The sequence below is a fragment of the Sinocyclocheilus rhinocerous genome, unplaced genomic scaffold (assembly GCF_001515625.1).
Source record: "Sinocyclocheilus rhinocerous isolate Xijiao unplaced genomic scaffold, SAMN03320098_v1.1 scaffold422, whole genome shotgun sequence".
In the NCBI taxonomy this organism is placed as follows: Eukaryota; Metazoa; Chordata; class Actinopteri; order Cypriniformes; family Cyprinidae; genus Sinocyclocheilus; species Sinocyclocheilus rhinocerous.
The window spans coordinates 867914-889939 of record NW_015639767.1 but is presented as its reverse complement, the minus strand read 5'-3'; the positions used below and the strand labels follow the sequence as shown (position 1 = coordinate 889939).

General features: G+C 35.3%; 3 protein-coding genes across 3 annotated transcripts in view; 1 reads left to right on the top strand and 2 right to left on the bottom strand.

Moving 5' to 3' along the window:
* The window catches only part of LOC107751695 (oxysterol-binding protein-related protein 10-like), a 36891-nt gene extending 35593 nt beyond the window's left edge, over positions 1–1298 (bottom strand). The window contains exon 1 of the mRNA XM_016567446.1: positions 836–1298. Coding sequence (XP_016422932.1) covers positions 836–1032 — 197 coding nt within the window. The 5' untranslated portion in view covers positions 1033–1298. The remainder of the gene's footprint in view (positions 1–835) is intronic.
* A 9099-nt stretch (positions 1299–10397) lies between these two features.
* On the top strand, positions 10398–12900 carry tmem42b (transmembrane protein 42b). Its single transcript, XM_016567424.1, has 3 exons — positions 10398–10672; positions 10977–11123; positions 12639–12900. The coding sequence occupies exons 1-3, from the start codon at positions 10496–10498 to the stop codon at positions 12777–12779; spliced, it is 465 nt and encodes a 154-aa protein (XP_016422910.1). The 5' UTR covers positions 10398–10495; the 3' UTR covers positions 12780–12900.
* Positions 12901–18587: 5687 nt separating this feature from the next.
* The window catches only part of LOC107751679 (palmitoyltransferase ZDHHC3-like), a 5727-nt gene continuing 2288 nt past the window's right edge, over positions 18588–22026 (bottom strand). Inside the window, exons 3-7 of the mRNA XM_016567423.1 lie at positions 21262–21386; positions 21041–21137; positions 20773–20854; positions 20506–20636; positions 18588–19417 (exon numbers count right to left, since the gene is read on the bottom strand). Of these exons, the coding sequence (XP_016422909.1) occupies positions 19259–19417; positions 20506–20636; positions 20773–20854; positions 21041–21137; positions 21262–21386 (594 nt within the window). The 3' untranslated portion in view covers positions 18588–19258. The remainder of the gene's footprint in view (positions 19418–20505; positions 20637–20772; positions 20855–21040; positions 21138–21261; positions 21387–22026) is intronic.

Genomic DNA, 22026 nt, shown 5'->3' with positions numbered 1-22026 from the left:
GGCAGCTGTGGTTGCCAGAACTTTACCGTAAAAAATATGGTAGCAACATTTTAGGTTTTACAGACTTAACTTAAATTCACAATAAAATACCGTATTTCATTAACTGATGTAATGTTAATAAACCAACATATTGAAGTACTAATATTTGTTTTGAACCTTTGTAATGCACTGATAACCACCAAAAACTGGTGGTGATGAGAAAGTCACATGATGAACCAAAGCTCATCACAAACAGCTTTTCTACGAGCTGAGGAGAGCAATACTTATATATAGAAGGTGCACACAGTGTCATTCACACAAACACTAAATCCCATCATGGTGACACACATGATACTGAAATAATGCAATAAACATTAATTTAACAACATTAGATGTAAGATTAAACCCTAGTGTACACAACTGACAAGAAAAAACTAAGAAGAAACATGTTATTTCAACAACAACAAAAATGCAGGGAATTCTGGGAGTGTCAATTTACGGTTTTTCACTGTAAATTATGCAATGACTTTTTCTTTTTCACTTCCAAAAACCTTTTAACAGTATTTTACTGTTAAAATCACAATCATTTTTTACAGTGTACACATAACAGTGTATACAGTATGTGAGTAGCCTATATAACACGAGTAGCTAATGAACTAATAAATCCTGTCATAACTGAATACCTAAACTAAACTAAAAAAAAAAAAAAAAAGACGAATGACAAACAAAATAACCCTAAATAAATCATATTTAGGTCTAAAATAGAGTTTATGATTTAACGAAATGTCACGTATTGTGGTAATACTGCGGCCACGAGTTGAGCTCAGTCAGTGTAAACTTCATCACGGTTCGGTACCTGTTCTGCCAGCCCTGGATGAGGTTGGTGTATTTGCTCAGCACTCCCTCTATCCTGCGCGTTCGTCCGGGCTGCAGCGGCGCAATGTTCCCCGCCGGAGACGCTCCGAACCCGAGAGAGGCCGATCCCGATCCCGAGCCCGTCCGAGCCGCCAGCCTCCTCTCCGCGGGCTGCGACAAACACAGCGGCTTTTCCATCGCGGATCCCGATCTAAATCCTGACGGAGGAGCTGGAACCCGTTTCCATCGCGCTGCGCTTCCGCTTCCCTCTGCCCGATGCCATATTCCGCGGAGCACGTCTCTCTGGCTGCTCTTTCCAGCGTGTTTCTGTTGGGAATCTGAGACACTCCCTCCTTCCAACCCGGATATTACAAACGCATGTGAACGTGTCTATAAAATCTCGGCTGTGAGCGCGACGCGTGCGTGACGCGCAGCCTTTCGACCAAACGCTGATTCACCGAATCTTAAATCTCTCTCTCTCTCTCTCTCTCTAAGAGAGAGAGAGAGAGAAAGATCGTCTGCATCATCATCTGCACGGACTATAATATTCTAGTGAAGACGGTTCTGATCACTCCACATTTGCGTTATTTTGCCTTTATGAACAGCAGAACCCTTTTTATTTTCCAGCAAGTACAATAATCTGTTATAAAAATGAAGGATCTTTGTATCATTGGTTCTCAGCTGGTTCTGTTTACTCAAATTTTACATTGGACATGAACGTCATAATAAAATTCAATTTTCTAAATGGATAAACATTGGCAGAAGTGATTTATAGAGTTAAACATTTAAAAAAAAAAGGGTTCAAGCTCTTGGCAGACAAAATTTACAGCAACTTCTTTGTTGCAAGTGAACTTGTATTTAACATATTCTGTCATATATTCTTTTAGCGTTTGTACTTTTATGTCATGCAAACTGTCCATTTATGCCTTGTTTAGATGCATGTGCTCTAAAATATTGGTTTGATTGCAACACTGCTTTTGACGTCAACAACAAAACATATGGGAAACGTATTGGCCTTCCTTTAATTTTAAATTTATGTTACTATAGTATATGCACAATTACACAGATTGTTATTAGTTTCATTTAACATTTATTTATTTTCTCTACCGTCCACGAACCATCAGAACAATTTCTTTTTTGGACACTAATTATGTTTTTTCAGGCCAAAGAGGCTCCCAGCTAACAAAATATGTTCTAAGAATGTTTTTTAACGTTCCCAATAAGTTATAAAACGTTACATCAGATTCAGCGTTCAAAACATCCACGTTTGTCTTGGTTATGTGAATTGAAAATGTCATTTTTATGATTTTATAAACATGGAAATGTTACTTTTGAATGTTCTCTGAACTTTCTGAAACAAGTATCATTAAAAAAAAAAAAAACGTTAGACGAATGTCCAAATAAAATGTTTCAGGGAAAAAATCATTCCATGAATGATGTATAAATGGTTTTTTTTTGCAAACATCTTGACAACCTTATTAAAGACCAGATAACTTTGAATGAACATTCTGAATTATGTTGTGATGTTTTTATCAGCTGTTTGGACTCTCATTCTGACGGCACCCATTCACTGCAGAGGATCCATTGGTGAGCAAGTGATGGAATGCTACATTTCTACAAATCTGTTCTGATGAAGAAACAAATTAATCTACATCTTATGCTTACAGTACATACTGCATACTAAGTAGTGTGTATTTCATTCTGAACTTACACATGGCAACTGCAGCACTTGTTCATGGCTACTTGAACACAGGGGTGTGAAGTAACGAATTACAAATACTCACGTTACAGTAATTAAGTAGTTTCTATCAGTAATTTTACTTTTTAGTAAAAGTAGTTTAAAAATAGTGTACTTTTACTTTTACTTGAGTACATTTTAAGTGATGTATCGGTACTTTTACGTTTTCCTTTGAAAAAGTTTCCCCAGAAATACTTCGCTATTTAATGCATTTTTCCTTAGAAATTGTATTATCAGCATAACAATTCGAGTAAATGTGTAAAAGGTATGGCATGATGCCATTCTTTCTTGAACAATGTGCATTTATGTTAAAATTGTAACATACATTATCAAGTTTAGTTAATCATTCTTTATGACAAACACTATAATGTGAATTACAGAATGTACAACGTTTTTAAAATGTATAAATTGCGGTGTACAGCGTTTATTATGAGGGGGTAGAATCCACAGCTCAGTACTCACTACTCAATACTCATGAGTACTTTTAAATAGGCTACTCTTTTACTCTTACTCTAGTAGTTTTTTGGACAAGTACTTTTACTCTACTCACACTACATTTTTTGGAAGGTAATGGTACTTTTACTTGAGTATATTTTTTCAGTATACTTTCCACCACTGCTTGAACATGACTTAACCATAATTCTTTAAAGCTGTTTGTTTGCTCAAGGCCTGTTCGCTTAGAAAAAGCTTTACCTGCCGGTGACCCGCAGAGAGAAACAGTTTAAAAGCTGAAATAAACAGCACTTTCTCCTCTTGCTGTTTCTTTGCATCCATGGCTGTATATCTTAAAGGGGTGGTTCATTACGATTTCACTTTTTTAACGTTAGTTAGTGTGTAATGTTGCTGTTTGAGCATAAACAATATCTGCAAAGTTACGAAGCTTGCACAGGTTCTGCACGATCCTCTTCAATAATATCCTCTGCTTCTCAGTCGGGCTCAAACTGATAAGCGATATTAACGACGCCTTGTTTACAATACAACCGGAGCACATGCCGCTGAGGTGAGGGGCGGGACGATTAGGCGGTTACACACTGGGCTAGCTAACCAATCAGAGCCCATCGCGTATTTCTGAGGGAGGGGCTTAATAAAAGAAGGAAATGATCAGCCCGTTTCTTAGAGAAGGGACAAAGCGGTGTGGAATAAAGGTAAATTATGTGAAAAATAATGTTTTTTAAAAAACGAAGCATTAACATGCTAGACTGCACCCCATAAACACAATCAAGCCTAGAAAAAACCCAGTGAACCACCCCTTTAAGAGTCACTAAATCAATCTGAGTCATGCTGAGAAGTGGAGCTACTGATGGATCTGTGCTGCGTATTTACCAAACCCTCCACATCAGGTTTCACTACAAGAGGCCAGAGATAGATTTCCTTCTGACAGCACAACACAGCAAACACACTGCAGATCAATGTGAGCAGAGAGAGCAGCGTTTTTGACTTAAAGCAGCACTATGTAACTTTTTCTGTGTTCAAAATTTGCAAAATGTATATAATGAGCGAGTACATCATGAATTCATCTTCCAAACCGCGTTTTTGTCTTATTCCGAATCACTGCGGTACACTTATAATAAGTAGTTATATTTGGACTATTGTAGCCTGGTCGGGTCGTCACCGCTGCGGAGTAACACATACCTGCGTGAATCGCCATAGACATAAACTTAGAGAAGTAGCTCCGGTTGGAATGTTCTTCCGCGGGATGTGTGCAGTTCTGTTTATTAACCGCTAGAGCGCCAAAAGTTACATAGTGCTGCATTAAGTCAGGCTCAGATCAACTGCATTACTGCAAAACGCTTAAAGTAGTGCTGCATGATTTATTGAAATAAAACCGAAATCGTGATATGGCTTAGTGCGACTATCAAATCGTAAAGGCTGCAATTGAATTAGATTAATACTGTAGGCTATTTGCACTGTGTTTCCGAGTGAAGCGTGGCACTATGTTCATTTGCACGCAAGCAGCTCATAATACTGTTTTAAGATTATTTCCGCCAAGGAAAAATGATTTCCAACATTCTATCTCACAATTCGGACTTTTTTTCTTGCAATAACAATTTTATTTCTAAGATTTTTCAGAAATAAATTCTCAACGATGGGATATAAATGCAGAATTGCAAGAAAAGTTAGAATTGTGAAATAAAACGTACCTTTTTTTTATTTCTTGGTGGAAATAGCCTTCCGTAGAAAACACTATATTTAATATGCTTTCTCGCAGTTTTCTGCCAAAATAAAAGTTCAATGGTTTAATGTTTGAAAATGAAGAAATAAAGACAGCCATATTAGTATTGTAATTTTAAAGTTGTAATGTAAAATAAATTGTTATTTTAATTATTATATTTTTCTTAAATACTCTTTTTTATATATTTTACAGTGAAATATTATAATAGTAATATTTCTTATTTTGTTTTTACTTGGTAAATTTTATTTAATAATACTAATAATTGTCATTATTATTAATAATATTAATATTGTTGTTGTTATTATTGTTGTTACTATATTGTTATTACTACTATATTATTATTATTATTATTATTATTATTATTTTAAATACCCATAATGATAAATAATTGCAAGATTTTGGCCAAATTGTGCAGCCCTTTAAACAACCACAGCAAACCTGATTTTGTTTTTTTTTTGTGCAATATTTCGCAATTTTATCAGAAAAAAAAAAAAATTCTGTTTTTTTTTCCCTAAATAGAGCAGCCCTATGCCAAAGAAGCTCGTTCCAACAATTTCCTGCTGCAATTTCAGCTAATCTGTGCATAGATGCAAGAGTCTCATCCTGCATCACTGAGTCCTGGAGAACATGATGAGCTGTGATTTACTGTACAGCTGCAGCAGATGTTGATTATATGTGAATGTGAGGGATGAACGTTCAGTCTGTGTTGTGTAACTGTGTCAGTGCAGCAGGGAAAATTTTAAAGATGTAATTTCTTTGTTCAGTGTTTGATTTATTGACATTTATTGACATTTTTTTTTGTCCAGCACATTTTGATGATGATGATGATGATGATGAACATCTGCTCACAATCACACAATCCTAATGATCTCCTGTATTCTCCTGTATAAATATTTGCCTCATGGTTTCCAGGGAAACAAAGACTACTTTCTTCTTGTACTACTGAAATATTAAGCAGTTTTATGCTTTATCACAAGAGTATAACATTTTGTTAGGTTTCATAATTAACATTTACGTATGTTTAATTTATGCAAATGCACGTAAGGCAGGGGTCTGGACTCTAATGCAGCTCTCTGATCTCTTATTTAATGCATCTGATTAATTCATAAGAATGGAAGAAATGCACATCAGATCAGATTCTGCTTTCAGATGATATTCATAGTCTTTTGAATTATCAGCTGCAGAGACACATGTGAGCACATGTGATTATGCGTGGTGAGATGTTGCAGTGTTTTGGCATGTGTCTGCTGATGCTGGTGCTGTCATTCGCTCGCTCTGCTGCCATCTGAAGCAGCATACGCCTGTGACGTAGGCTATATTTGGCCTTGACATGCTCACAATGAAAGTCGTTCCAGCGGAGAAGGTCCCGTCAAATTAGGTCCCCCGTCCAGCACTGGATCTCTTAGAGCTGCTGAACAGAGAGACATGACAGTAGAGCCTCGACTGAAGGCTTTACATGAGGAGCATCCATCCATCCATCCAGTTTAATGCCACTCAGCGGGTGTTGCATGCATCAGTCCAAAAGAAGTTAAATAAAAAGCGCCCATCCATAAAAAAAGTGTCTCACACGGCTCCGGGGGGGTGAACAAAGTCCTCCTGTAGCGAATCGATGCATTTTGTAAGAAAAATATCCATATTCAAAACGTAATAATCACTTTAATGTAGCTTGCACCAACAGTTGTACACAGAAGCAGCTCCGGGCGGATGACGTATGAGGTCAGCTTTGCGCATGCGCCGCTCAGAAGTGATGCACACGGAAACGCAGCGGAGAGTTCAAAACAAAACAACGGTCACTAATTAGAAGTACAAAACGAGGATTTGTAAAGAATAATGTCGGAGGATTTCGATATAAGCCAAGAGGAGACTGGTTTTCCTTTGCTAAAGTAAGGAAACTTTGCTTCCTTTGCTCCTGATAACAAACGTTGGTTTTCACGAGACTCACCGGCGCATGCGCAACGCTAAACTCGTACGTCATCAGCCCGGAACTGCTTCAGTGTAGGACTGTTGGCGCAAGCTACATTAAAGTGATTTGAATATGGATATTTTTCTTACAAAAACGCATCGATTCGCTACAGGAGGCATTTGTTCACCCCCCGGAGCCGTGTGAGATGCTTTTTTTTATGGATGGGTGCTTTTTATTTAACTTCTTTTGGACTGATGCATGCAACACCCGCTGAGTTGCAGCTTGAAAGATCAAAGACAATTTTTTATATAACTCCGACTGGATTTGTCTGAAAGAAGAAAGTCATATACACCTAGGATGACTTGAGGGTGAGTAATTTGTGCATGGGCTAATTTTCATTTTTGGGTGAACTAACCCTTTAACTCCTCATGTTCTTTGCACTTTCAGGAAGGAAATCTTGCACATAAGAGGCTAATTATCCTTGTAGTCTGGCAGAGATGGTGACCTGTGACGACCTTTAATTGCTTCTGTCTGTTGTTCATCGGAGGATCTTCCACAGAAACTCAAGCTGGTGGATTTTCTGTCCCTTAGGCATTCGCTCTGTTCTCTCATGTTCTCAACAAGTGTTATTGTGCTAATGAGAGAGTCTAAGAGTTAGATGATCTCTGGAGGGATATGCGTTGGACTCTGAGAGAAACTTCAGACTTTGCTGAAGATGAAAACATGCAGCTCATGACCTCAAGCAGCTTGAATCTTCCAGTTTGCTTGATTTCAGAGAAGATGCTAAAGGAGTTTTGCAAAGAAAAGTTTTGCAAACTTTTTAAATCTCACGACTTGCTCTTTTTATTTTTGAGATGTTTCTTGAACTGAGACTGATCAGATCACAGAACTTCCGTCTGGTAGTTAAACTTGGCAGGGGAAGATGAAGAAGCGAGAAAAGAGGAAGTAGAAGCTTTGCGCTTCCTAATGACAGAGAAGACTGAGAAACATGATCAGCTAACACAGAGAAAAGAACAGTGATAATTCCACAAACCTCCTAAACAAGACATGTGATTTGAGGGAGTTTTCTGACTTGTTATAATGTTTTCTGAATTGTTGTTGTGCTTTCTGAATTGTTATTTTGTTTTTTAGACTTGCATTTGCGTTTGTAATTTGTTATTTTGTTTTCAGAATTGTGATTTGCTTTGCACTTCTCGGCCACCGTATCATTCATGTCCGGAGCACAAACAGAGTGAATCTAGTGTCCTCTACTGGCCTCACAGATACATAACACCAATAATATACCTCCCAAAATAACAGAGGGTTGCCAAAGCAACATTTAGTTTTAATCAAAACAAAAAAAATAAAAAATTAATAAAAGCTGTATGGACATATTTAAAAAAATAACTAAAAATATTACAAAAACAACAAAATTGACTAAAATAAAAATAAAGATGTAAAATACAAATAAAAACATTCAATATTTATAAGTAAGATAAGAACAGTCCATTGAGAGGTCTATAATGCCCTTTAGATCAGAATCTGATCTCCATCAAGTCACCGTCCATCGCTTATTATAGTCATAGTTCTTGGGTGGAAACAAATGTTCTTTAAATGTCGTTGGAGTTCTTTAATGGGAATGATGAGTTATCCGAGAGCATCTCTCTCTGATGTGTCTGATAAGGTCATGATTCCTGTATCTATCTGAGAATGGAGAATCATCTCATTAGCATTGATTCTCTCCTTCCACAGACAAAGAATTCTCAGAATTTCACTGGAACATCTTTGAACCAATTTATCAATTTATCTAATTCATGAATGCATATTTGTTTGCTTTTGAAAGAAGTCTCTCATGTTCACCAAGGCTGCATTAATTTGATCAAAAACTAAAAGAGTGAAAACAGTAATATTGGGAAATATTGTTACCCTTTAAATAACTGTTTTCCATTTTAATGTGTTAAAATATAATTTATTCCTGTGATGTAAAGCTGAATTTTCAGCATCATTACTCCAATCTTCAGTGTCACATGATCCTTCAGAAATCATTCTAATATGCTGATTTTCTGCTCAAGAAACATTTCTTATTGCTATTAATGTTGAAAACTGTTGTGCTGCTTCATATTTTTGTGGAAACTCTGATACATTTAGTTTTTCAGGATTCTTTGATGAAAAGAAAGAATTTATTTGAAATAGAAACCTGAAATAGAAATCTGTAACAAATGTCTTTACTGTTACTTTTGATCGATTCAATGCATCCTTACTGAATAAAATTATTTACATTTTTAATAGTACTATACAATTTCATTAACAAGGCCACAACCATATATTCATAAAATGTTACATTTAAAACTGTGAATATTATCATATTTAAAACTGTCAATATTTATTGTGACAATTGTTTATATGAATTTAAAAAAGTACTGTGCCACAGTTTCCATCAGTTGATTTTCATCACCATTAACAATATATATATATATATGTTTTTTTTTCTTTTCAAAAGTTGTGATGATGAGCATCATGAAACAGATACACACTCACAGAGAGAGGGTATGGATATATATAAATCTTTTAATGATCTATAAGAATTTTTAAATATTTTTAATGATCTATAAGCATTTATAAAATGATTGTATAAAACTGTATTGACAGTACAGTACATATCAACTGATTCTATGTATTTTTCATTCTAACTGATAAAACCAGACAGAAAAGGGATTAGGTTTCAGGGTTCGTACACATTTGTACCAGTACATTTCCATGACTTTTGAGACAATATTCATAACCTAATGTTCCATTATTTTACATGTAATATAAAAATTAAAATATATGTTCAAATTTACCATGTTACCTAAAATGTTATTATTATTAATGCTTTGCTTTCTATTTGTATTAATATAAGTACAAGCTGCGACCGTGCCAGACGTTACTCCTTGCAGAGAACATATCATCAAAAAAAAGCACCAGGCCCAGATTGTGTTACACCAGTCTGTCTGAAATCCTGTGCTGACCAGCTGGCCCCCATCTTCACACAGATCTTCAACAGATCACTGGAGCTGTTCTCATGAACACTTGACAATAACTGTGGAACACACACTATTTATACACTCATACACTTATTTATCTAACACTCATACTCAGTCTACACCTCAAATTTGCACATAATATACAGTACCTGTACATGCAAAACTGTCTATTGTAATATACCTGCACATACAATTGTCAATTTATATATTTGTATTCCTTATTTACTTGTTCTATTTTTATTTTTTATTTATTCTTTTTTTTTTATTATCTGTATTTTTTGTTCTGTCACTGTCATTCTGTTACACTGTGGAAGCTTCTGTCACGAAAACAAATTCCTCGTATGTGTAAACATACCTGGCAATAAAGCTCATTCTGATTCTGATTCTGATCACATCACTGAATATTATAATTTATTTAACCAATATCATCAACTAAACTCAGGACCTGAATTTCATTTAGGAAACCGTTTAGGTCTAACAGTAATAGCCTATACAGGTACAGAAATAGCCTATACAGAAATTGAATAAACTGTAAATTAAAACAGATTAATCATTAAAATTAAACTTACAAATTATTTTGTAAGAGCAGTGATTGACCTATTTTTTATTTTGGTCTTTTGTTGTTTGATTAACATCAATGACATAGTGTGTGTGTCCACTGTTGGGCAAATTAAATGGCGAGTGTGTTTTATGTTCACTTACATAATGCGTAAAATGCCGCATGGACTACATTTCCCAGCACGCACCTGACCCGCTCGCTTCCTCGCAGCGGTGATGCTGATGGAGTGTTTTCGCTCGCGGTGCTGGAGTTGTGATGGGTCTTCTGGAGTTCCGCTCTGATCGTCATGCTTCCCGGGGTCCTTTACGCGCTGCTGGCGGGTTTTCTCGGCGCGGTCGCGTCCTCCTCCGCCAAACTGTCTCTCGGCACCGACTACCTGAAGGGCGTGTGTGAGACAGGTCTGCGGACGTGGGGCGAGCAGAGGAAATTCACGCAGCAGAACGACACGAGCGCCTGCGACTGGGTGAGTGTGAAACACTGGTGAAAACACAATCACTGTCTCGTTAGGATTCAAATAACACTCACATTTATTGCATATCTGCTGGGATGATGATGATGATGATGATGATGCTACGTGACAAACACGCATGACCTTCAGCAGAGCGTGCGCACGTGTTATAATCGCTCTTTTGATTAACTAATTTTGAGCATTAATATATTTACACCGCCAGTGTGCATTTATATGAACCCTATTAGACATGTATGACTTGTGAATATTGCAGTATGTGGTAAGTGATTTGTGATTGGCCCACTTTATTGTGTTGTAGCTGCACATCCCTCTCCGACTGCTGTGTGGAGGTCTGCTGTTCACCTGTAACGCTGTGATGTGGACGTTCCTGGCCAAAGCTCTCCGCAGCTCGTGCTCCTCCACCCGCACCACTGTGACCACCACCGCCTCTAACTTCATCTCGTCTGTGAGTATCAGCACAGCTTCAGGTCTGACTTTCCTCATGGACTGAATCTTTAAAAACACATGGAGTTGTCAATAAAGAACAAAATCATAAGCTAGAAATCTTTATGTAATTTTACATTTTTATTTATTTATTTTTTTGTGAGTGCAATTCGATGCAAATGCAAAAAAATGAACAAATGTCTTTTGTTTGTGCATCTAATAAAAATTGCACTCACAAAAAATTTAAATAAATAATTAAAAATAGAGCAATGATGAATTATGCAAATTATGAATTTAGCTGATTAATTATTTTATCTATCTATCTATCTATCTATTTTAAATAAAATCCTTAGCTTGTAATCTTGAATGACTGGAAAAATCTGAAAAAATATTATTTATTACTTTATTATAGATGCACTCACGAAAAATATAAATTTAAAGATAATAAAGTGATTTCTAGCTGATGATTTTTTTTAAAAAATAATTATTTTAATGAATGTATTATCTAACAAAATTATTTATAATTAAAAAAATCCTTACCTTTAAAAAAAATCTTGAAAAACTAGAAAGATTATTTATAAAAAATTATATATAAGTGATTATTGATCACTTTATTAGATAAAAATTGCACGCACAAAAAATAAAAATTCTAAATAATAGTGATTTCTAGCTGATAAAATATTTTAAATATTTTAAAAAATATTATCTTAAAAAATTATTCTTAATTCCTTAGCTTTTAATCTTGAACAAAACAGAAAAGTGATTATCACTTTATTGTAGATTAAAAAAAATGCACTTACGAAAAATAATAATAATAATAATAATAATAATAGAGTGATTTCTAGATGATGAATTATTTAAAAAAAATATTATCTTAAAAGAATTCTCATTTTAAAAATCCTAAGCAATTTGGACAACTGAAAAAACTGCAAAGTGATTATTTATCACTTTATTGTAGCTAAAAAACGGCACACCCAACAATTAAAATGTAATCAAAATAGTACAATTTTAAACAATTATTTTTTTAAAATATTATTTTAAAAAATGATTCATAATTTACAAAAAATCCTTTGCTAGTAATCTTAAACTAAAAAATTCAGAAATGTGATCATTTATCACTTTATTATAGATCATCATTGCACATTTACATGTAGTCATTTAGCAGACTAAAAAGTGACTTACAAATGAGGAATACAGCAAGCGATTCGCAGCAGATAATACAATACTAAATTTCAGACATTGTTTAGAATAGTACAATTTCAAAAACATTAGTGTTTTGTTTGCAAGTTTGACTAATTGTGCTATATATGGAAAAAGTCAACTCAGGTTGCACAAAGACATGCAAAATAAATGATTTAAAATGATGTTATTGTTTTACTTTAGCTTAACCTGAAATAAATCAAATAGTCAATTTCAGCATAGAAAATTATTAGTATTATATCTTGTTTAAATCTGATAGAGGTCTTCTGCTTGTTAAAGTGTATACTGATGTCTTATGTCATGATGATGACCTGTTCATTTTGCGTTTGCTGAACAGGCGTTTCTGGGGCAGCTAATATTCGGGGAGACGCACATGGCCCTGTGGTGGGTGGGCATCTCTCTTACTCTCTCTGGTCTTCTGGTGCTTCATCACACGTCGCCCAACCTCACCCAATCACACGCCAGCAAGAGAGAATGACGCCGCCACGCGTTAACGTGCATGCGCGATGACTGCTGCATTATTAGATGAGTCAGTGTGTTTTAGAAACATATCAGAAAAACACTAATATCATCGTTATTCGAACTGTATTGTAGTTTTTGTTAATATTTTGAATTAGATTTTATTTTTATATTTTCTGTTTCCATTTTAATTTTAGTTAAAGTTTACATTTTTTAAAAATATGTATATTTTGTATAAATTTTTATTTATTAGAATTTATTTTTAGTTATTTTGGAACTTCAAATTAAACTAAACGAAAAGGAAAAAATGTTGCCTTGGCAACTAGCTGAAATAAAACAAGCTTATGTTTTAATGGTTATTTTATTTAAATTTTTTAATGGTTAATGGTTTTAGTTAGCTAACCATGTTTGACAAACAAACAAATAAATAAACCAATAAATAAATACATAAATCAGTAAATATAATTTTATTTAAATAAAGTAGTTTTTCACTCTCTGGCCCACATTTCCAATTCCAGTTGCAGCAACTGATCCTTCAATCTGACTATTTTTATGTTTCATGCCCTCTGTGACATCACTTCCTTCCATCTCCAGAGGGTCAGATATTGATTAAAGCTGTGGTTCCCGCATGCATTTCCTCCCTCATCCTCCAGCACTGTGAGCACGGCGTGTGGCAGGAGACGTGCAATAATAACACCAAACCTCTCCAAATGTTGGCATTGTACATTCTTTAGCAGAAGATGCTTTTCCCAAATATGCCACATGACTTATGCATGCAAACATCCAGTGATGTGAGAGCGAAGACACTTTCTGTAGCTGTACGAATGAACGCACACCAAAACCTGTTCTTCAGCCCCTTCTGCAGACACACGGAAACTTTGCCAGTATGATGCAATGCTGGAAAACAACAGGTCATACTCTCTATTTAACTTGTGTAATCAGATGCATTCCCTAGTGAAGAACGATCATTTAGCTTGTTTGTAAAAATGTGCATTATAAGATCAGTAGCATATATGTAAGGTCAGAAAGCAAATGGAGTCGGTTTTGATTTCATGTTGACTTCCTGCAACATTGTAGTTCTTTTCCAAACCACCTAGACCAAGTAGAAACCCCGTTAAACCACCTGGTTGATTTGGATCTTCCAGGACACTAAAGTAGGTTTAGGTCATTATTGGAAGGGGCTAACGGTACTTCCTGTGAATTATTCTAGTTCTTCCTGTGTTACGGGTCTCAATTGGGCGCATGAAACAGAGACTCATAGAGCAGCTAAATATGGTAGATATTAATAAAATAAAAATGGACCAAATGCATTACACATGTCCACTCGTCGTGCAAAAACACCAAACGCTTCCAGACTCCAACATAATGTGAGGTTGTGAAGTCCCTGGCAATGTGATGCCGTCTGTGTTTAATGTTGAGAACGTCCGTCCTGCTGTGTTTAATTAGAAATATAATTGTCATGAGCCCATTATTTGCAAATAATGTTTCGGTTTGTCATAATTCATCTGTTAAAGGATTTACAGTGACTTTCTGTCAACAAACATCTGAACAATGACACTAAATTTACACTTAATAACAGCTGTTACCATGGTAACTATAGAATGTTGTATGCTGAGATTAAAATGATTAAAGGATGTATAATTTGCCTTTTATGTGGGCATTCCTTTTGTGTCATTATGATTAAAGGAATAGTTCAGCCAAAAATTGTGAAAAATCGTGAAAATGTAGAGGCCATCCGAGATGTAGAATGTTTGTTTCTTCATGGTAAAAGATTTGGAGAAATGTAGCATTCCATCACTTGCTCACCACACTGTAAAATCCAATAGTTTACCTTACTTAGATATATTTAGTTATATTTACTTAGTTGTTATACTTACTAGGTTTTATTAAGTTACAGCTACTTCCAAGGCAAATAAAACAAAAATCGACGCGTTTCAAAAAGGCGGGGCATAGAGGAGAAACAATAATGTACAGTATGTGGAAAATAATGTGTTTTTTTAACTTTAAACCGCATAAACACATTTCATTACACCAAATACACAACATAATGTTCTTTTTAGCAGCATCATATGACCCCTTTAATAGACTTTTCACTCATTTCCTCCATGTCTGCAGTTATCTGTCACTAGTTGCATTCACTCGTTTCCCAGTCATCATGAATGTTGAATTTTCAATACAGCTGAAATGGGAGAACATCACATAAGCTAGCTTCATAAATTGATGTTGATTTTCCTAAAATGTTTTTTTTTTTTTTTTAACTCACCATTACAGTGATTAGCGTTCTCTTTGGTTGGGCACTTGGAACTTTGTTTGTATTATTATAGTTTTCTTCCTGTTAATGCAGCAATGCAACATGAAATTTGAGTTATTTGACTTATAGGGAAGAAAAGTAATAAATAGATTGTTTTTAAAAAGTGATCTATCTTCAAATTAAATCATTAGTGTATTGTTATGTGATTATTAACAATCTTTTACAATTTCACTGATTTTCATGAATACGTTGAGAAGCTTTTTATTGGGTTGATATAATCCTTTCATATTTGTGGTAACATGCTCAAGTCACAGACTTCAACATTCAGCACACGAATCACAACAATGGTAACAATTCAATTTCATTTATTTTTATTAATTGTAACAATAACCATTTTATTTGCTCTTTTTGTTGTGCTACTACTGACACAAGACAGCAAATAAAATAAATAAAATAAAAACTGTAAAACAAAGCAATTGCATAATTTATTCATGCCGCAATGCACTCTGGGAGTCAGTAATTCTGAGTAGTAATGTTCCTCAGATCACAGATTCAATTAAGTTAACAAAACTTAAATGGCTTAAGTAAATTTCACTCAAGTTTAACAAGTAAACATTACTTAAATGTTTTTAGGGCAACCAGTTTCCTCAAAATTTTTAAGTAAAAACAACTTATCCGGGTTTAGAGTGCAATGGATCCTCTGCAGTGAATGGGTGCCGTCAAAATGAGAGTCCAAACAGCTGATAAAAACATCACAATAATCCACAAGTAATCCACACCACTCCAGTCCATCAGTTAATGTCTTGTGAAGCCAAAAGCGGCATGTTTGTAAGAAACAAATCCATCAAGACATTTTAACCATTGCTTCTTGTTAAATTATGAGTCTATAATCCATAATAAGACTTCCTCCAGTGAAATAGTCTATCAAAATCCACCCACATATTTGTTCAGAACTTGTTCAGTTTTGGCTTGTAAACGGTGCTTGATCTGTGCAGATTTTGCTCCTGATTCAGATGAAACAAGTTTTTCCTCTGGAAAACCAATATTATGGATAGAAGATTCCTATTTTAGCAATGATTTGAAGTTAAAAATTTCTTACAAACATGATTTGTTTCTCACAAACACGCAGCTTTTCACTTCACAAGACATTAACTGAGGGACTGGAGTGGTGTGGATTACTTGTGGATTACTGTGATATTTTTATCAGCTGTTTGGACTCTCATTCTGACGGCACCCATTCACTGCAGAGGATCCACTGCTGAGCAAGTGATGCAATGCTACATTTCTCCAAATCTGTTCTGATGAAGAAAAAACTGAACGGCCTGAGGGTGAGTAGGTTTTCAGGAAATTTTCATTTTTGTCTGAACTATCACTAGAACGAATGTATTTCTATTTAGCACCAAATAAGTAAATATTGTGCATTGGGGCCCAGTTTGTAAATTTTTGACTTTGATTTCAAATTGCTATGATTTGTTACTCAAAGTAAATTAAGAGATAAATGAAAGAAACTCAACCGCCATGTTATAATAATATCTGTCTCATTCGTGTACAGTAGCAACTGTCATCCACTTATGTAACTGTCACTGTATAAATAACAGGCCACATTTATAAATGTGTAAATAGTTTTATTAATGGACAAACTAGCACTCTGTAAACTCATCCAAATGAAATGATTCTACTTGAGAGATTCATTAAACTGCTATAAAGTGTTGTGCGATTCTTTCATTGTTATCAATTACTGAAGGCAAATGAGCGTGTGTATCTGCACAAAAAACTGTTTCTTAATTGAAATTATATTAGATGATACTCAAACTGGTATAAAATCATTTTAGATGTTTGAATCTGTAGAGTATGGAAGACCGTTTCCACCACAGAATAAAAAAGGTAATTGCAACTCGCAATTCTGACTTTTCCCCTCAAAATTCAGAGATTACATTTTGCAATTCTTTTTTTTTTTTTTTTTCGCCATGGAATAAAAAATAAAGGTAATTGCAAATTTTATTTAACAGTTCTGGCTTTTTTCTTGCAACTTTGATTTTATATCTCACAATTCGCATTTGTTTCTCAGAATACAGACTTTTTCCTCGGAATTGCAAGGAAAAAGTCTGAATTATTTTTTGATAAAATGTCATTATTTTTAATTTTTTTTACATCCATAGTAGACTTGTGGAGATTTTATTGCTCATAAGCAATCAAAAGACAACAAAGAAGAGAAAAACACCACAATGGAAAAACAACAGAAAGAGAAATTTATTGAATTGACTTTCAAAGTGAAAGTAACCCTAAACACCCACAACTGCATTTGGATATTGATATATTAAAAAGACAGTATAAATTGAAAACAGGCAAAATAATGTGCGGTAACACTTTATTTTAAGGTGTCCTTGTTACATGTACTTACTATTATAACAACAATTAATTATGCATAATTACATGCAAGTAACCTTAAGACAAACCCTAACCATATAGTAAGTACATGTAGTTAATTAATATTACTTAGTACTTAATGTATAATTACACTGTAACAAGGACACCTTAAAATAAAGTGTAACCGAATGTGCAAAGAAATTGGAAAAAGAAAGGGCGTTCCTTTACATCAGTGATTATGAGCGACCCGTAGAGATCCGGCGGGAAATACTGATCCAACAGCAGAGCCGTTGAACACTTCAGTGCTTTGAAATCCAACCAACAAACTTTCAGTCATAAGCAGCAAAGTGGGGCCAAACCACATGACCCGACAGAATTGTGCTGAAGGATAAAATAAGCCAGAGAAATCCCTGAAAACCTCTCGGGGACTTCTACAGCTGTCAGTCTCCACAGTTTCAAAGCTTTCGAGGCTGCAGACGGTGAATATCTGATGGTCTGAGCTGGATTTGGAAGAGAAGCTGGATTGATAAGAACATGATGTGAACCTGAGGAGTCACAGGACGAAGACAGCAGCCGTCTGGATTCAGGAAGACCAAGCTTATGCTCAAATACTGTAGTGACACCGTTACTGAACCACAACGTAAGAAATCCATGAGTGCCACCGCCGAGAGACAGTGAAAACCGTCTGGAGAACGGCTGAAAGTATTGCAAACCTTGTATTACAGTCACAAATGTATCTCTAAGCCTGGAACAAGCTACTGCATTCATAGATGAATTAGATGAATCTCTTAAAACATGTCAAAAACACCATATTTCATCCCAAAATCAACAGTGGGAAAAAATTTATTAAAATGAAGTTTCAGGCAAAATGCCCAGAAAAACGTTTACAATTTTATTACTATATATATACATTAAATATTTTAATGTTAATGTTTGCTGACTTCTTTTTTTATGTAATTAAGTAAAAACGACTCTATTACAATGAGAATAGTTCAAATGGAAAATAATAAAAAAAACAAAAAACATTAGCCAACATTCACAAAATAGTATTTTCAAGGCAATAATGAATGAAAATCTATAATTATTGTAATGCAAAAAGTGTGTATTTTTAATGTAATTCAGTAAAAATGACTGTATTACAGTAATGAGAATCAGTGTGAGAATTATAAAAAAATTAAAATAATACAATGAAAATGACAATAATGCAAATTAGATAGGATAATGTATTTAATTGTCATGAATATAATGTCACAATGACAAAAAAATTTAAATAAATTTTGGTATGGAATATGACCCAGACATGTTTTCATGATATTCACCCATTAGTGTTATGCAAGTTATGAATTAGTTTTGATCAAGAAAGGAAAAAAGGAGATTTTGTGTCATTCATAATGGAATACAATTTGGCAACGAAAGATTCCTCACACGGTACAGCAGCCATTCTGTGCTAAGGCTTGAGCAGAGAATGAACAGCATGAGCGCAAAACAAAAAAGGCATTTCCTAATTATCCAGCGAATGTAAAGGCATCTGTCAATCAAAAAACAAAAACAAGAAACACTTTAGTTATTTGCCACGGCTGGTGATGGTTAGTAGGTTTCATGGTCAAGGCCTCTAGAATCTCACCGGGCGACTAGATCCAATTCATCACAAACCTCATTTGTAAATGACAGCGTTCACAGTGCGGGATTCGTCCCAACAGTGCAGTCAGGACATCAGTGTCACTCTCCGAGGCTGTCAGTGTCTCGATGAGCGTAAAGAGGCCACTAGAACAGCGTGGCGTGGTGTTCTGTGCAGTGAGGTCTTTCAGAGCAGACGGAGTTAAAAAGCAAAGAGATGTTTGTGTAGAGACAGAGGAGGTGAGGTTGTCGGGTCGGCCGTCTCAGACCACATACTGGTAGAGATTGGCCTTCCCGTGATCCGGTGTGGCAAACGGACTCAGCCAGGCCAGAGAGAACGGGTGACCGAACACCACCTTCATGTTCATCCACTTGGACTTTTTGGCCCATTGTTTCTCTTCTTTCTTCAGCTGCTCGATTCCCTGCGAACAGAGAGACTCACACTCTCAGGATACGTTTACACGACAACGATGTAGTCAAAAACGGAAAAGTTTTTCCCTTGCGTCTTTAAAAAGTTTCACGTATACACGACAACGTTTTCAAACCGATACGCGTTTACACATATCCGCGAAAATGGCCAAAAACGCTGTATTATGTATGCCAGGCCAGTAGTTGGAGCTGTCACCTTGTTAGTAAACAGCACCTGTAGGGAAGTGACGATTATATGTTGTATACGATGCGTCTCCGCGGTTGGTTGTAATATTGGTGAAGTAAATCCACACTTTGCTGAAAAAGCGTTAGCAAACACTTGAGCAGCAACAACAGTACCATGTACTCCGCCATTGTTGTGTATGTTTGTTTGTTCGTGCTTGCCTTTAAAATCGACACGTACCGCGCATGACGTCACCGTTTTCAAAGATTCCCGTTTTGGGTGTTTACACGGAAACGATAACGGTGGCGTTTTCAAAAACGTGCACTTTGAAACCCGTTTTCAAAAATATGCGTTTTCAGTCCCCAAAACGCCGTTGTCGTGTAAACGAACAGGCAAAACGTATAAAAAGTTTCCCGTTTTTGCCTGAAAACGTTGTCGTGTAAACGGCCCTTCAGATAATGAAGAATGAGAGTTTGATCAGATGATTTCTGCATTCAATTTTAATTGAATCCATCTAAATGCTTTCTTCAGGTAATGTAAAAGACAAATCCTTCTCACATGGACTGATATTTGTGTCTACAATAAAATAGCTTAACTAGAATAATAATTAATAAAAACTAAATAGGCATATACATTTGTTTTCATATGTCCATTCAGTTTTTATTAATTTGATAAAATGACAAAAACACACAACCAAATTATAATACTTCAAAAAAATACGTTCTTTTAATAGATTTATTTTTAGTTAAAGTTTTAGTAAAAAGAAAACAAATTAAAACTATAAGTAAAAACTATAATAGCATGTAAACAATACTAAAATAAAACTACTTGAATTTTACAAATGTACTGATATACTATTATAGTTTTTATTCATATTTTAATTGTTTTTTTTTTTATATTCAGCAGCGGGCGACTTACAGTCTCATCATTACAGATGGAGTGAATCTGCGTCCCAAACATCACAGCGGTGAAAATGAGGAAGAGGAGACCCTCAAAGCACAGGAAGATGAGGAGGATGACAGTCGTCGGAGGAGAAAAGGAACTGCACTCTGAGGAGATGAAACAGAAAGCTTTTAAAAACTAACCAACCAATCAAAGCACTCCGTTACAACACAAGCAGCCAATCATTTAGCAGCAAACTGAGGTAATTAAAACCCAGGCAATGAAACAGAAACAAACACTTACTTGCCCAGTCTTCTTCAAAACAGAAAACAAAATGGAGAGCGACCATGATGAGAGCATGAAGAGAAATCAAAGCAATGTACATCTGTAAAAGACACAAGAAGCAGTATGTCTTATCATTAAAACAGAATTACTAAATAAATATTAAAAATGAAAATATTAAATAAAATATTAAATTTTGACTAATATTAAAACAAAAACAGAAAATATAAAAACTATTTCAAAATATTAAAAAAGTATCTCAATGATACTGAAATAACATGAAACTCACAGTGAAGAGCACAAAGTATTTTTGGTTGCTCTCTCCCACACAGTTGTTGACCCAAGGGCAATGATGGTCCATCTTCTTGATACAGCGCTTACACACACTAGACAGAAGAAAACACACACTTACAATGAGACATTTCCAGGAAACTGCCTCTGTATTTAAGGTCACACAGTGATGATTCAGTTCTTGATGCTGTGTGTGTACGTGTGTGTGTGTGCTGTTACCTGCAGTGATGTGCTCTATCAGGTTTGATGCTGCAGCATTTGGGACATTTATACACCACCTGTCCAGGCTTGAGCTGCAGACTCTCTATAAACTCTTTAGTGGCGTTTCCCTTTGGAACGGCTCCCTGAGGCGAGAGGAAGAGGCAAGAGAGTCAAAACGCCAGCTCCTGATGTGCATGACTTTGTTTCCTAGCCATTTAGCATCAAATGAGAAATCCAGTGTTGCCAACTAATTTTCAGGGGAAGTTGCTAAAGGAAGGTTCCTCTTTTTGTGTAATTTAGATGGAAAATGTGTGCCTTTTTTATCGTTTGAGTCACTTATCAAAAGTTGCTAAATGTTGCCAAATAAATTTGAAAAAATAGCTACATTTGTTGCTAGGGTAGTCTGAAAAGTTGCTAAATCTAGCAACAAAATTGCTAAGTTGGCAACACTGGAGAAATCAGTTTCATGTTCAGAGTCTGTATAAGTCAGTCATTGGTAGTTTGATGCTTGCAAAACATTGATCTGTTTGTTTGAGTCGCCCGGCTACCATCAACCAATCACATGAGTTTGGGGCGGGGCTATCTGTCTGACTGACTAATCACAGACAAGGGGACTGTTTTAATTCTTTGTTTTAAGTCATTATTTTTGCCAATTCAATTTAGTGACACAAAAGGCAAAGAAATTACATACTTCACCTATAAACATCAAGTATGATCCAATTGGCTGCAATTCTATAACTGAAATATGAGTTCAAAGGCCCATTCACACCAAGAACTATATAT